Source organism: Thalassophryne amazonica, chromosome 14 (genome assembly GCF_902500255.1).
Source record: "Thalassophryne amazonica chromosome 14, fThaAma1.1, whole genome shotgun sequence".
Taxonomy (NCBI): Eukaryota; Metazoa; Chordata; class Actinopteri; order Batrachoidiformes; family Batrachoididae; genus Thalassophryne; species Thalassophryne amazonica.
Window position 1 is genome coordinate 78,630,587 of NC_047116.1, and position 16,302 is coordinate 78,646,888.

Consider the following 16,302-nt stretch of genomic DNA (forward strand, 5'->3'; position numbering starts at 1 on the left):
GGACATTTCTGCTGAGCATGAGTATTGGTGCACATCTGAAACCAACCAATTAAGAAGATTCACCAATGGAAGGTCCTGGTTGTCACTGATGACCAGCACCTGTCCACATTAACATAAAATATTGCCTTCCAGCTAGTGAGATTCATAAAAATAACACTCAAAATTGCTCTCAAATGCACTCAAAAATACTCAGATTCCGCGAGCTTCCAGGGCGGCCCCAAGACCCCCGGACGTTTTCAGAGTTTTTTCCCCCCCAAAAGCCAATACCTGTATTTAGTTTAATAGTTAAAACCGTCACGAGCTGAACAGCCTGTGGTTCTGACGCCTGTATGGCTACACTCATGAGTGCAATTGAAGGTCGAGTACGGCAGCTGCAAAACAGGCTATGCTTGAAGACTGGATCTGAAGACCCAATCCCCACCCCCAAAGTTTGATGTTCCTCTGCATTGTTAAAAATATTTTTTATTAGTATGACCTAAGTAGTGGGTCACCTCTTTGAGTCTGGACTGCTTGAGGTTTCTTCCTTAAAATTACCAGAGGGAAATGTTCCTTACCACTGTCACCTGTCTGCATGCTCTCGGGGTTGGTAAGTTGAGACCTTAATTGTGTGAAGCACCTTGAGGCAGTTTTGCTGTGATTTTGTGCTATATAAATTAAATGAATTAAATAGCTAAAACAACTGCATATAGGAGGTCTATGGGTCAAGCAGAACACACCTCAGTATTCACACTGAGTAGCCCCCCCACACACTCAGTAGCTCCTCCAGGCTACTGAATATGCTGAAATATCATTGGACATGTCAGGAAAGCACGGACTGTATAGCTCTGGAGGTACAGTTGTGCTCAAAAGTCTACATACCCTGGCAGAATTGTTGGTTTTTTTGGCCATTTTTAAGAGAATATGAATGATAACACACAATATTTTTTTCACTCATGGTTAGTGGTTGGGTGGAGCCGTTTATTGTCAGACAACTGTGTTTCCTCTTTTTAAGTCAAAATGGCAAGAGAACTACCCAAATGACCCTGATCCAAAGTTTACATACCCCTGTTCTTAATACTGTGTGTTGCCCCCTTTAACATCAGTGACAGCTTGGAGTCTTTTGTGGTAGTTTGTGGACAAGGTTCTCTGATGGTAAAGCTGCCACTGAATATGTTTCAGACTTTATTTACATCAATTATGAAGAAATACTAACAGTATGGCACTCTATGGTAAATCTGTATGGCGTCGACAGTTCTCAGAAACTGAGTGACTGTGCAAGAAGGAGAAGAGTGAGGAAAGCCACCAAGACACCCAGAAGAAGTTATATAGGCTTATGTGGCTTGTGAAAAACAGTTTACCTAGTGATGCACATTTTGTTGGAACTTGTGGTTTGGATTTTTGTAGTATTTGCCATGCCTACCAGGTGGAGGGCTTGATCCAATAAATTAACAGATGACGAGTCACAAAATCATCACAGTCCCTCACACAGGAAGGCAGACAAAAATCTCATAGAAAGGAGCATGGTTAGCATGATAGCATTAATTCATCTCTGTGAGTTTAACATGAATATCACGTTGATAATTAGGAATTATGGCAATGGGACAACTTAAATATAAGGAACTAAATATATAGAGTACAAATGATCACTTTTACAGCCAGTTTTCTTTAGTCAAGTCAGGAGATGGATACATGAACATTTCCTTGTCACTGCATCTGTCTTGGACTTCATTTTGTCCATGTTGTGGTAGTTTCTCTGGACATGATCCTGCAAGCACATGCCTCAGTCTTGCGATCCCAGTAGCAGAAGGCCAAGGGAACCCCCACCTTTCACCTGGCAGATGGGTGGTGACTTTGGAGGATTGGGAATAGATTGGGAGTTTACCAGGGTGGTTGCCATCCAGGATCCTAAGCACTTCTGCAGTGTGGTGATGCAGCAGCATGTGGCACCGGTGCATGCTCCGGAGCTGGAGTAAACCAGATGAGAGGCTGAGTAGATCATGTGCTGCCTTACATGCTGGGACAATGTTTGCTGCAGTGTTTTAACCCGCAGCCTTGGGAGATGTTTTTTGTGTGTGTTTTGAGGCGTGAATGATATCTGGAAAGAGAGAGTGTGATAAGCCACCTGTCTGTCTTCACCTGCACAGGAATGTGGTTTTTCTGATGAGTTCAAAGTTACCGCACCTAAATCCAAACAAAAGTGTTGCTGCTGCTGCTTTTGTGTGAGATTCTTTGACAGTTTGGGACATTGTGTTCATCTGCTGATGTCTGAGCTGTCATCAGTCTGATTACTGTGATTCTGTAGGCTGAGGATGAAGAAAGCCTACTGACATAAAGCATTACAGTTTCATTCAATGAGCACATAAAACACTACCTGTTTTTGAAATAACGAGTCCGCGTGTACCTTAATGTTAAATAATCACCCGATCTTATGCAATGTCACTGAACCACCACTAGATGGCAACCGACAGACGGTGCTTTGTTCTCCTCCTCTTGGTCATGTGTTCTTAACACTGCCGTGAGTGTTCCAAAAATTGCACCGTGCGCTGGACCGGAGTCCAGGTGGTGCTCACGTGTTGTTCTGGTGTCAGCAGGGCTGCTCTCGCTAAGCGCTCATTGAGCAACTCTCTCACCCCAAGACAAGGAAAGCTGCCGCTGCAGCCACCCGTCTGTGGTTATCAGTCTTCAGCATGTGCGTGCACACTTATGGTGCCCTGGAAAAAAAAAATACAAGTGACATTTTATGTAATAAATCGGTACCAGAGGGGTTCTTTTATATATTACTGGGTTTAGAAAACGTTGTTGTTAATTTTAAGCGTGGAAGAAGCTCAGAAACATGACAAATGTCAGTTTACCCATAATGCTTTGCAAACGATATTTTGAATACAGCTCTGTGGTCTGCAAATCCGAAAGGAGGAAGTGATGGCAGTCATGGTTTTAGTAGTTTGTGACTGTGAGTAATATGGAGCATGTGGTTTGTTTTGTTTTCTAAAAATAGATATATATTTATACATATATTTAATAATTTTTTGTGTGTGTGTCCAATAGGTGGCTTTGCTCGGGCTGGATCTCTTATCTGCCTTAGTCACCAGGTTACAGGATCGATTTAGGACTCAGCTGGGAACAGGTAAGATTGTTTTATTTTTTATTTAAATTTTTTTTTATATCTGTGTTGTGATATAAAATATGACATCACTGTAGGTTTTTAGACCTACAGCTGAACCATTGTTTGTATTTTTCTTAATGGATTTTATTTTCTATTTTGCATCTCTTGAGTTTCACAGTTGTTTAAGTACGTAAATATTTTAATGCTGATCGCTTTGTTGAATAAAGCTACTGTTTCAGTTTTTAATAAGAATTACATTTTATTTCAGTCCAGGTTGCTTAATGAAACCGTTAACAGAAGCAATATTGTTATTTCAGTTATACCTTTTTATTTTATTATTTTAATTTATTTATTGGAAAGGGTTTTTAGATAATTTGCAAAAATATGGAAGTGACAGCCCTGTATGGGTCCCTGGCCCAGGGATTTTATTTTCTAACATCTGTCTGTCTGTCTGTATTTATTTATTTATTTATTACATATATTTTTATTAATTGTCAGCAATATTGACTGCTTGAATTTTAAAGACAGCATTTAAATATGCGAAGGAATCACTTTATTTAAATCAGAAATATTTAGTTTTGATCATATTAACATTATTGAACAACAACAGTAAATGTTTGCATGTAGCGCAATAAAAATACATTGGCATTAATATCCAGTTTTTTTGGCACAGTTTTATGAATTTATATTAAATTGTAATTGTCACAACCAATTTTTTTCAGACAAGTCATTTGATGGACACGTGAATATTTCCATGTCACCAAATATGTGGCTTCATTTAGTTAATTTACAACAGTCATTCATAAAACATTAGATACTGTGTGTTAAATCTACCTGGAGGAAGTTGTTCGCAAAGTGACCATGTAAGAAGGAGATGAAATGAAGCAAACCATCAGACACCAATGAAAAATCTGAAGAAGCTACAGGCTTCTGTGGATGTGATTGTAGAAACTATAAAGTAAGTCTCTTTGGCTTCTCCATTGTTTTTTCACCCAGGGTTGCCACAGCAGATCCAAGATGGAGTTGCATGTTAATTTGACACAAGTTTTGCACATAGTGTGGTTCTTGTATGTTGTGTCCCCACTGGCTCATGCTGCATGAGGCTGTATGAGTGGGCAACAGAGAAGAACTTTGTTGCAACAGAACAGATTAAATCTAGCCAGAAGTCTCCCATGTGCCTTCTGGCAAATGGTAGTTGAAATTTCACGTCTTTCTTTAGAAAATCCATTTCGGTTTCACCCCAACATGAGGCTGTATACCATTCCTTAAATTTTAATATGATGATCAACTCTAGACCATGTTCTAAGTACACTTTTTGAAACATGGACCGAACAAATTTGTGAAGCATTAATAAACTGTGTTGTTGTTGTTCTTCTTCAATAACTTTAGACATTCTATTAAACATTCTGATTCTACAAAACGGTTTCATTTGCATTTATTTCTGAACATATTTAAAATTCTGTCTCTAATTTTCAGGTGTGGCACTCACTCTGACCAGGACTGTATATACAGTGTATTTCATGTGGGTTATAGGCTGCATTAACTCATTGCTGATTCCTGTGTCATCTTCTCCTCAGTTCTTCCGAGCCTTATTGATCGATTAGGAGATGCCAAAGACCAAGTGCGAGACCAAGACCAAACACTGCTGCTAAAGATCATGGAACAAGCTGCCAGCCCACAGGTGTCATCTCACATTCACACACAAATGTACTGTGCGTGATACAACACCAAGCTTGTTCTCTAGAAAATCTTATGTATGGTGCATCTGGAAAGTATTCACAGCATTTCACTTTTTTTCTGCTTTTGTTACAGCCTTATTCCAAAATGGATTAATTTTTTCCCCCTCAAAATTCTACATGCAATACCCCATAATGATGAAAAAAAAACAAAAAACTAAGAAACTGCATCTACATAAGTATTCACAGCCTTTGCCATGAAACTCAAAATTGAGCTCAGGTGCATCATGTTTCCACTGATCATCCTTAAGATATTTCTACACCTTAATTAGAGTCCACCTGGGGTAAATTCAGTTGACTGGACATGATTTGGAAAGGCACACACCTGTCTACATATAAGGTCCCACAGTTGACAGTGCATGTCAGAACACAAACCAAGCATGAAGTAAAAGGAATTGTCTGTAAACCTTTAAGACAGGATTGTCTTGAGGCACAAATCGGGCAAAGGGTATAGAAACATTTCTGCTGGTTGAAGTTCCCAATTAGTACAGTGCCCTCCATTATCCATAAATACAAGAAGTTCAGATCCACCAGGACTCTTCCTAGAGCTGGCTGCCCATCTACAATGAGCATTCATGGGAGAAGGGCCTTTGTCATGGTGGTGACCAAGAACCCAATGGTCACTCTGTCAGAGCTCCAGCATTCCTCTGTGCAGAGAGGAGAACTTTCCAGAAGGATAAACATCTCAGTCACCAGCAGTCCACCAATCAGGCCTGTATGGTAGAGTGGCCAGACAGAAGCCACGCCTTAGTAAAAGGTGCATGACAGCCTGTCTGGAGTTTGACAAAAGGCATCTGAAGAACTCTCAGACCATGAGAAACAAAATTATCTAGTCTGATAAGACAAAGATTGAACTCTTTGGTGTGAATGCCAAGTGTTATGTTTGGAGGAAACCAGTCACCATCCCTAGAGTGAAGCATGGTGGTGGCAGCAGCATGCTGTGGGGATGTTTTTCAGCGGCAGGAACTGGGAGACTAGTTAGGATTGAGGGAAAGATGAATGCAGCAATGTACAGAGTCATCCTGGATGAAAACCTGCTCCAGAGCGCTCTTGACCTCAGGCTGGTGCAACGTTTCATCTTTCAGCAGGACAGTGATCCTAAGCACACAGCCGAGATATCTAAGGAGCGGCTTCAGGACAACTCTGTGAACATCCTTGAGTGGCCCAACCAGAGCCAGGACCTGAATCCGATTGAACATCTCTGGAGAGATCTGAAAACGGCTGTGCACCGATGCTCCCCATCCAACCTGATGGAGCTTGAGAGGTGCTGCAAAGAGGAATGGGCAAAACTGCCCAGAGATAGGTACACCAAGCCTGTGGCATCATATTCAAGAAGACTTGAGGCTGTAATTGCTGCCAAAGGTTCATCTAAAAGTATTAAGCAAAGGCTGTGAATACTTCACGTACACGTGATTTCTTAGTTTTTTTTTTTCTGTTTTTAATACATTTTCAAAAATTTGAAAAAAGAAAACGTTTTTCATGTTGTCATTATGGGGTGTTGTGAGTAGAATTTTGAGGTATTAAATATAGCCTGGGGGGAGGGTGCTTGTGGCTGACTACACAGATTCCATTTCCTGCCATTTATTTCACCACTATAATTCTGTCAGACCTGCATGTTCACTTCTTTGTGGTGTGTTGTTGCAGTATGTGTGGGACAGAATGCTCGGAGGCTTCAAACACAAGAACAACAGAACGAGAGAAGGAGTGTGCCTTTGCCTTATTGCCACTCTCAACATGTGAGCAACATCATTTGCATTTTGTCTCATTTCTACTTTTTCCCATTCATTTGGCATTTTGCCAGTAAGTATTCCTAAAATATAAAAGCGCCATTGTGTAAATATAATATCAGTGTTCGATTTGTCAACAAGTGGAGTTAAAAGAAACGGAACATTATACATTGTTTGCTAAATCTTTCTATCGATATGTGCTGCTGTCTTCTGTTATAATCCGCTGATTTGTCTCTCAGGTACGGAGCTCAAGGCCTGACTCTCAGTAAAATTGTCCCTCACATATGTAACCTCTTGGGGGATCCCACTAGTCAGGTATTTCCTGTTTCCTGTCTTACAGCTGTGAACTTCAGAATAATTTGTGGAAATGTTTTTGCTGTCATAAATTATGTGTAATTTCAAAATATTATTACAGTTACACACTACATTATTATTACCTCCACCAAGGAGGTTATGTTTTCGGTCACGTTTGTTTGTTTGTCTGTCTGTCAGCAGGATAACTCAAAAAGTTTTGAATGGATTTTGATGACATTTTGTGGAGTGGTTGGAAATGACAAGAGGAACAAGTGATTAAATTTTAGTGGTGATCCGGATCACGATCCGGATCCCGATGCTAACGCGTTAGCATGTCTATGGCATTTTCAGTGTTAAAACTTAGCATTAAGCAGTTGCAGCTATCATCACGTTCGGGTGCATTTGTTTTCAAATTGTAATATTTCTTAAATTTATTTTTGTTTATATATTAATAATCTAATGATTATTATATGCAATTTTAGAGAATCAAATCAAATCAATTTTATTTATATAGCGCCAAATCACAACAAACAGTTGCCCCAAGGCGCTTTATATTGTAAGGCAAAGCCATACAATAATTACAGAAAAACCCCAACGGTCAAAACGACCCCCTGTGAACAAGCACTTGGCAACAGTGGGAAGGAAAAACTCCCTTTTAACAGGAAGAAACCTCTAGCAGAACCAGGCTCAGGGAGGGGCAGTCTTCTGCTGGAACTGGTTGGGGCTGAGGGAGAGAACCAGGAAAAAGACATGCTGTGGAGGGGAGCAGAGAGAGGGGAGGAGAGAAAGAGACAAAAAGAAATAGATCACTGTGCCAAGGAGGGAATCTCTTTAGGGTCAGTGACCCTATGGCCTTGTTTAGAGAAGTGTTTCATAAATGTTAAAAATTCATATATTTGCAGTTTAGTTGAATAATACATTGAATTTTGTCTCTTATTTGTTTTTGTCTATAAGCTCATGCAATATCAATATCAGTGCTCAGATGACAGTTGCTTCTGGGAAAGGTGCAAGTTGCAATAAACTGTGATACCAAGCACTAAGAATACATGCTATCCAGTCACAGCAGATGAAACCTTTTTACTACTGAGCAAACATCATTGTTAGACTTTTTTTAGGTTCAATGATTCCACGGCGTGTAGATGTTATGGCGTCAGTGACCCCATGGCCTTGGCGGAGGTTTGCACTCTCTGGTGCTTCTAGTTAGATAATAGATCCTAGCTGTGGAATTCTGAAAGTTGACTAATGGAAACAAATAAAAATGACTAACAAATATTAGCCATTTTTAACAATTGTAGAAAAAACATACTATTTGCTTTTAATATCACAGAAATATAAGAATTTATTTCATAATTAACTGTAAATTAAATCAATCAATCAATCAATCAATTTTTTTTTTTTATATAGCGCCAAATCACAACAAACAGTTGCCCCAAGGCGCTTTATATTGTAAGGCAAGGCCATACAATAATTATGTAAAACCCCAACGGTCAAATCGACCCCCTGTGAGCAAGCACTTGGCTACAGTGGGAAGGAAAAACTCCCTTTTAACAGGAAGAAACCTCCAGCAGAACCAGGCTCAGGGAGGGGCAGTCTTCTGCTGGGACTGGTTGGGGCTGAGGGAGAGAACCAGGAAAAAGACATGCTGTGGAGGGGAGCAGAGATCGATCACTAATGATTAAATGCAGAGTGGTGCATACAGAGCAAAAAGAGAAAGAAACAGTGCATCATGGGAACCCCCCAGCAGTCTACGTCTATAGCAGCATAACTAAGGGATGGTTCAGGGTCACCTGATCCAGCCCTAACTATAAGCTATATACGTAACTATCCTATGTTGGCTCAATTTTGTGTTGCCACTTTTAAAAAAACAAAGAATTGTGGATGTCCCTCTAGTGGCAGTCTGAAGTAGTGCACATTTTCTGCAACAAATTCTACGAGGATCCTTTTTATTCTGTGCTGCCTTGGGTGAATGTTTTCTGATAGTGGCACTTTAGCTTCAAACGTCTGTCTGGTCAGTGTTTCCAAACATGCAGTTGGATCAAAATCTGTACCTTATTCAAATTTGAGAAAAGTTTCTGTTTGTTAGACGACTCTTTTCAGGTTTCCCATCCAATAATCTACAAACTATGTCTGTATTTAAAGAAGGATGAAGGGTTGAATAGTGTTGCGCAAGACTATGTTGCAGTATCTCCACCTTGTTTGAGCCCAGAAAACTGGATTGGCATGTATATCTTCACCCTACAGTTGCAATAGAGGTGCTAGTTTGTGAAAGTCACAAATGCAAATTTCAGAGCAATTGCAATGCTATTTTTTGCACATGTATCATTTCCATGTTGAGATTTTCTCATCTGTTATGTTCACTTTTTGCTGCCACTTAGGATTTTGCATTCAGAATTACCCATTTTGAATGCTCCATTAAATTTCATCACCCTTATTTAACTCCCAGGCAGGTAAACAGGTTTTGCATAACTATTAAAGGGAAAAAAAGGTTTCTCATTAGCAAATAATTTTGTTCTGTCATCAGGTGCGCGACGGAGCAATGAGCTGCTTGGTGGAGATCTACAGACATGTTGGTGAGAGGGTGAGGATGGATCTCAGCAAGAAAGGCCTGCCACAGTCACGGTATGAAAACAGGATGCTGTCACTCTGTTGATGTCTTGCTATTTGTATTTTTTATGTAGTTTTCTTTTCCCATATTCTGATTTTTGACTCCTTTATACTTCTATTGAAATTCAAACACAAAACTCATGTTTGTGTGTTTGGCATCACATCTGAGTTTGTACCACACATTAAAAACAGAGACCATGCAGAATAAAATCATACCTTGGATGGATGAATGGTTGGAGTTTGGTCAGTTGGACAGTGACATATTGTTTTGTAATTTTGCCTTTGTACACCATCACAGTGGAGCTGAAATGAAACAATCAAGATTAGTGCTGTGCGATTAGTCGCATTTTAATTGTCATTGCGATATGAGCATCTGCAGTGAATGTATTGCAAAAGACTGCTTAAGGTTCAGTGAATAAGAAAAATCTTTTTATTTGCACACGTGAGGTAAGAATTCACCCAGAAGGGCTGATGTTCAATGTTCACCATTTGTGTTTTTGGTGAAACTATGTCAGGAGAAGTGGTGGAGCGGGTGATGTGTGAAGGTGGACAGTGATTACTGGTACTTTGAAAGATTTTTTTGAAGAATCACAGCGTTAAGATGGCAGCCAGAAGCAGGATCTGGTTGCCCAAACATTTGCAGCAAAGCAACCAAACTCTGCCAAAGTTAAGTGTCAGTCACACTATGATGGATTCATGAGTAACGCGTACAAAATTTTGATATCTGTTCGTGTCTGTTTTTGTTCTGTACAAGTCCTCTTCTCATTCATTAAGTGCATTCTTTGTTTGTTGTCCTTGTTTGCGTGCCCAAAACTTTGAGTGGACATCGGGCGGAGAGCTTTCCTGGTATTTGCAGGTTTGTGTATCGTTTTGTCCTTTACTTGTTTGGTACTTCAGACTGGGCTTCTGATTGGCTAAAGCTCTGGCATGGGATGAGAATTCAACACGGGGGAAGAGAGGATAGCTCCTGAAGCAGCAACATGCAGCGCCGCTGTTCATTTGGTCAAGGTCAGACTGAAGAAAAAGACAGCGCAGCTGTATGTATTTTTAATCTGGACATCAGAGTGCACCTGGCAGACCTTTTGGTGAGAAGGCGCTGCGGAGAAAGAAGGTTGTCCTTGATGTTGCAGTCACACTGAACGCTGCTACAGTGAAGCAAACACTGTCAGTGCAAGAAAGTAGTGAGGACGCATGACGCCATGATCCCAGACCTAGCTGGATTCTAGTCACATTTGTGTTCAGACGTCGACAAATCCCGCTCAAATCTGACTCCCCCTAGGGAGTCCATTCAGCTGAATGTGGCTCTGTGTGTTGCCGGTGGAAATATGATGTCATCCTTCTTGTTGTGCCATCAAGGCTGGAAGACTTTCTCTGGTTCGCTGCTGTTTGTACACACCTCACATCACACTCTCATACAGTGAGGTTGTGGCAGGTAGAAGTGTTGTGTCTGTCTCTGCTGCTGTCATCTCATGGCATGCAAAGTAAGCCTTAATTTCCTCTGCCAATGAAGTGTGATCACTGATAGTCATGCCTTTGCCTGTCTTGTTGTTAGTAAAACTCTAGGTGTCCTGTTGCACCCTCCCATGGGTCATTGGTCTTCAGTTTTCTTGTAGGCTGTTTTATTCTCCCTGATGCCTCTCTTCAAGTTGGCTTTAGAAACTTTGTCAAACCATCTGAAAGCAGTCTTATGGACCATGAAGAGAATTACAACCTTTTTTGTCTTCCAGGGCTTTTGATTGGGGTACCCCCAGTTGTGTTTGGTGACTGTGACATTGTCAACACACTCTGTATGCAGCAGAGTACAGATAATGTGTACTCCTTGAAATCCTGAAGCCTCATTTATCAAGCATTCGTACACACAGATTTGTGCTTAAACTGTACATACAAACATTTCTACACTAAATATGGAGTTTATCAACTTGGACTTGGACAAAAAAGTGCTTATATACAGATCTGACCTTGCGTGACCATTTGTAAGCACAGCATGTACTAAGATGAACTTCAAGAACATGCAACCCCATCCACATATGTTCTTTATTTCCTTGAATTATTAGGTACCCCTTTAGTAATTATGCCGACTTATAAACAGACGTGTGGCCTCATTGGTGACAAAATGTACGAAAGACACGTGTGAACTAAACAGCAGCTTTTGATTATCAACAAACACCTCGATCTCCACCTGCTAATGCAAGTGAAAGAAAATAACTTCTGTCCTGCAATATTATTATAAACATGGACCCATGTTATTTTCACTGCTCAAATGTCATTAGGAAAATATTTTATCTTAATAAAGGCGGCACCCGGCGATGTGACAAGAGCGCAGAGCATTCTGTTTATTCTACTAAATTGCAAAGTTTCATGCTACCTGTTGTGGTGAGCGTATTGAAGTTTCTTATTATAGCTTGTTAAATGATTCTGATGTCTTCTTTAAGAAACACCATAAGTGAATAGTTCATACTCATGGTGGGTTTTTAAGATGTGACCACATTGGAACACCTTGATCTCCATCTCACAGCGGTTGATTTTCTTTATTTTTTTCTTCTTCTCCACTTTCTTCACCATTTTTCCAGTGAGGAACACAAACAGTAAACAGATGTTTTGTTTCCTTTTTTTCAATTTAAGGGCATTTCTGAATGCAAATGACCATCAGTGTGAGCGAGCATATGCTTTAGAACGTGTGTCACTTGTCAACAGCTGATACTTAGGGCCCCTTAACACATAGTGCAAAGTTTGGACAAAGTGTGCACTTAGTGCACATGACGCAGGAATCATGTGCAAACCGTGTAATGTCGTGCCTGCCTCTGACGCCTCGTACACCTGTTGCTACAACTATTTGCGCACACCAGTGGCTGAAAGACAAAGTGTGCACTGTGCGAACCCATTGCACCCTCTCGCGGCAGGTGTCAGCCAAATTTCGGGTGACATGCACAAACATCTAACACCGCTCACACGGCACTTACATAGAAAATGTGTGGCCAGTCGCACTTTTCACACGACAGCAGACTGCAGATGACCACTGTCGTACTGGCAGAGAAATTTGTCTAAGTTCCACACGACTGTGGCTTTGGTGCTTGCGCTGAGAACTGACAGGGGGCGTGGCTTCCGACAGAAGCAGCTGTGGTGATCTGTCATTCTGGACATTCCAGCTACACAGCACCTACTGTGGTTGGACACTCATGGACTAAAAACTGTTCACTGTGAGGCGCGTGTGTCTGATTACTGTATTTACGTGGACATAAATAAAAACATATATCACAGTGGCGACAAGCTGCAGCTAGCGAGTGCGTGCACGGAGTGGACACCGACAGCCCCCCAGGTTGAAACGAGCTGTCAGATTAGAACACGCAGTAGGTGATTTGACTGTCACGCCACTCATGTGAGCTCTGTTCCACATGAAACGGTGTCTGTGCTGCGGCACGCCGTCCAAAAGACGCATGTAGGCAGGACACGTGCGTGGCTGACTGGATGCACCGGACCAGTAGTTCATCAGAGCACACTGCTTCTCAGTCATGTCGTTTCATGACTGTATGTCAGTGACCATGGGTCATCTACAGAGGAACAGACGGATCATATTTGTATTGCTTGTAATGCGGTGTTTTTATATGGTGTTGGATTTTAATTTTTTTTTATTTTTTATAATGCTTTCATGTCCTTCCTGATATGAGGTAGCTTACCGCAGCTTTCAAAGAACAGCTCTGTAGCTCAGTGGTGAAGTTGCTGACTGGCAATCAGAGCTTTTGAAAGGTGCATGCTAGCGTCCTGGGTGGTGTGCTATTTTCTTTTTTCTTTTGTTTTTTTTATTATTCCACATAAGCGGCACAATGTGGTCCCACAGGTACCGGCTGGTTTTTAGTTTTTATTTATTCCACATAAGCGGTACAATGTGGTTCCACACATCCCAGCTGGTTTTTATTTCTTCCACATAAGTGGCGCCATGTGCTGCACCTGGCGCTGTTCCTGCTCGAAAGACACCGGCGCGTGCACAAACTCTCAAAGGAACACCTCCGTTTCGGCATGTCAGAGGACAAGTTTGGACATGTCCAGCTCTCCACAATTTCACTGATACTTACTGGACTGGTAAGCATTGAAAGCCAAGATAGACATGTCCAAACTTGTCCTCTGACACGCCGAAACGGAGGTGTTCCTTTGTCTCGCTTCCAAAGCGAATCGGTCTTTACGCACGAAGCCTCCGCGCGGCTTTCCATGACAAAATCTCTTGTTAAAAGTGAAATCTGCCGGAAAATGGCTGATGTCCAGCTCTTGTGATAACTAGAGAAAGAGCACACGACGGTCTCGTATCCACAGAGCCATCCGTTTAGAAATGGTCTGGCGGCTTGTGCCGCATCGTCGCAGCTCGGAGCGCGGCACGCCGAGCGTCCTTAAAGGGGTCGTTAATGCTGTAGTAACAGACCTTATTCTCTGTGAAGCCCGTAAAATTTTCACCGAAAGCCAGATAAATTTTTTGAATGGTTTCCAGGTGCCAGTCTCTAACAGCTTCTGAAAAAATTCTGATGGAAAAAAGTCCTTTTCATTCCGCCATTTCCAGACAATGAAAATCCGACGAGGGGGCGGGACCACTCCTTCCCAAGGCGTGCTCACAGGCGAATGACGTCACCGACAGGCGTGGAAAAACTCACGCATGCGCACGAGGGTTCAAGCATGTCTGACGTAAAAACATATGAATGAAATCCATATAGTTTTTCAAAAAAATAAAAAGGACCGTTACTTTATTGACAGACCTCGTATGACCCCAGGACGTGGGACAGCACAGATGCCAATGCAAATTGTTCCATCTACAGCATGCTGAAAAGAACGGGTGATCAAAACATGCAGGTTGTAAAATTGTTGGTGCAGTGGAGATTGTGTGACTCCTTGTTGTTGGACCTTCCAGGCTGTGTCTGATCTCCTCCAGTAAATAAAGAATAATGTACCTTGGCAATTATGTTCTCAGAACATATGTAGCATTCTAAGAACATTAACATGGCTGGACAACATTGTCTTCTCTCTACCACACACACTGTTCTCAGCTATACTTCCTCCTAGCAGCAGCTATCACAGCAATGTCAGAAGCAATTGGATGAATGCCTGCTTTTCCCCACTTTAAACATGGGCACAATTAGCACTAAACTGACATCCACAAACTGTAGTAAAGACTTTCCTCCCCGCAAAATTTTGCAGTCTGAAAGTAAACTCCGTAATGAGGACACCTGCAAAAGTAATGTCCACAGCTTTCCATCCCTAACTTGTCACTGCGTGTCTTTTGTAAATTTCAACAATATAATTTTTTTAAAATGCCAAACCCTTGACCTTGACCTACTTTTTGGGGTCAAATCAGGAGGGTTTGAAGTGTCTGGGTGCCGAATCCCTGTCTCTCTGCATTACCAATTTGGCAGAAGTTCCTGGTTCTTAAGGACGGATCTGTTATTCATACAATACTGTGTCCTCTTTATCACTGAAACATATTGTGTCTCCACGGCCATCAAGGCTCTCACTGTGGTGTCAGTTAGTCATCTGTGCGGCAGTTTAGGATGCTATTTTTGTCACAGCGGTCTCTGCTGGAAAGAGCCGAGAGGGCTCTTTTCTCTTGAAAACTGACTAGTTCAATCAGGTACCATATCTGTTTTTTCTCTTTGTTTTCTATCCCTTTATCTTGTCATTATGTTTTTAATTATCTGGATGAATGGGTAATGTAATATTTTTTTTCTCTGTCTGTGTCTTTTTACAGGTTGAATGTAATCTTCAGCAAATTTGATGAAGTCCAAAGATCTGGGAACATGATCTCATCCTCTGGGTCTGGTGAGTGTTTTATTTCAGCTTGTGCTTGGTTTGGGAAAAAGTTGTCACTGTTGTGTCATCCTCTTTTTAGTCTATGAGTTTAAAAGTGCCTAAGAAAAAGTAAAACAGGTAAAATGTAGGATTTTGCAGAGTTCAGTGGGTCCTTGGTACTGTATGCTGTTATCCGAGAACAGTGAGAAACCAACAGGCTGATGCACAATGTTGACATGCTTAATAAAAACCAGGACTTTTACAGTTGTAGTGTCACACAGTATGAACTGGAGACAACTTGGTAATCCCAAAACTGTTTGCTTTGTGGGTCAGGGAGAAAAGTGTTAACCGTTATGTCACAGCAGAGTGTCTCATTCAGTCCTTCATTATCAGCACACTGTCAAAATCATTAGCCTCCTAATTCTCTGCTGAATCACCAGTTCTCTTTCTTTCACACTGTTCTAATATGTCACCTTCTTTTAGGCTGCACTTATGTCTCAACATGACTGACATAGTCTGCAGATCATTATGCCATCACGTTTGTGTCTGTCTGTGTTTTTGTAGACATATTCTTGAGAATGCGACAACTCAAGGACAATACAGTACATGGTAGATACTTCATAGTTACAACATAACAATCTAAAAGATGTCAGTGAGGTGAATAGATTTTTGAAGTGTACATTAGTGTTGGGTATCTGGTATATCTTTCTCTCTTGATCACTCTGCAGATTTATTCTGCAGAGTTCACAATTTGACTTGAGTAACAAATGCGTCTACAACGGTGGACATCTTAAGAGTCTGGAGATAGCATGAGTTGTCAGTGTTGTGTCATATCATGGTGGATGCAATGTCTGATACCAATAATAATAATAATGCTATAATCAGTCACGTTTCTTTCCTCCAAGAGTGGAGTGGGAGGCAGGTTTTATTTTATTACGTCTGCCAAGGACCTAATAAAATCATTGGCATTTATTTATTTGTCTGTCTGTTAGCAGGATGATGTGAAAACTACTGCACAGATTTTGACGAAAATTTCACCACAGATAGATATTAGGGCACGGAAGACTCCAGTAAATTTTGGAGGTGATCCAGA

The 16,302-nt window shown here is 41.2% G+C and overlaps 1 protein-coding gene and 1 non-coding gene across 2 annotated transcripts in view; one reads left to right on the forward strand and one right to left on the reverse strand.

The window, feature by feature from the left end:
• Positions 1-16,302, forward strand: part of clasp1a (cytoplasmic linker associated protein 1a) — a 234,507-nt gene that overhangs the window by 55,465 nt on the left and 162,740 nt on the right. The window contains 6 exon segments of the mRNA XM_034187292.1: positions 3,025-3,103; positions 4,660-4,763; positions 6,463-6,554; positions 6,785-6,860; positions 9,361-9,458; positions 15,169-15,239. Of these exon segments, the coding sequence (XP_034043183.1) occupies positions 3,025-3,103; positions 4,660-4,763; positions 6,463-6,554; positions 6,785-6,860; positions 9,361-9,458; positions 15,169-15,239 (520 nt within the window).
• Positions 2,500-2,626, reverse strand: LOC117525443. Its single transcript, XR_004565055.1, has one exon. It is a non-coding gene; the product is annotated as a U4atac minor spliceosomal RNA (small nuclear RNA).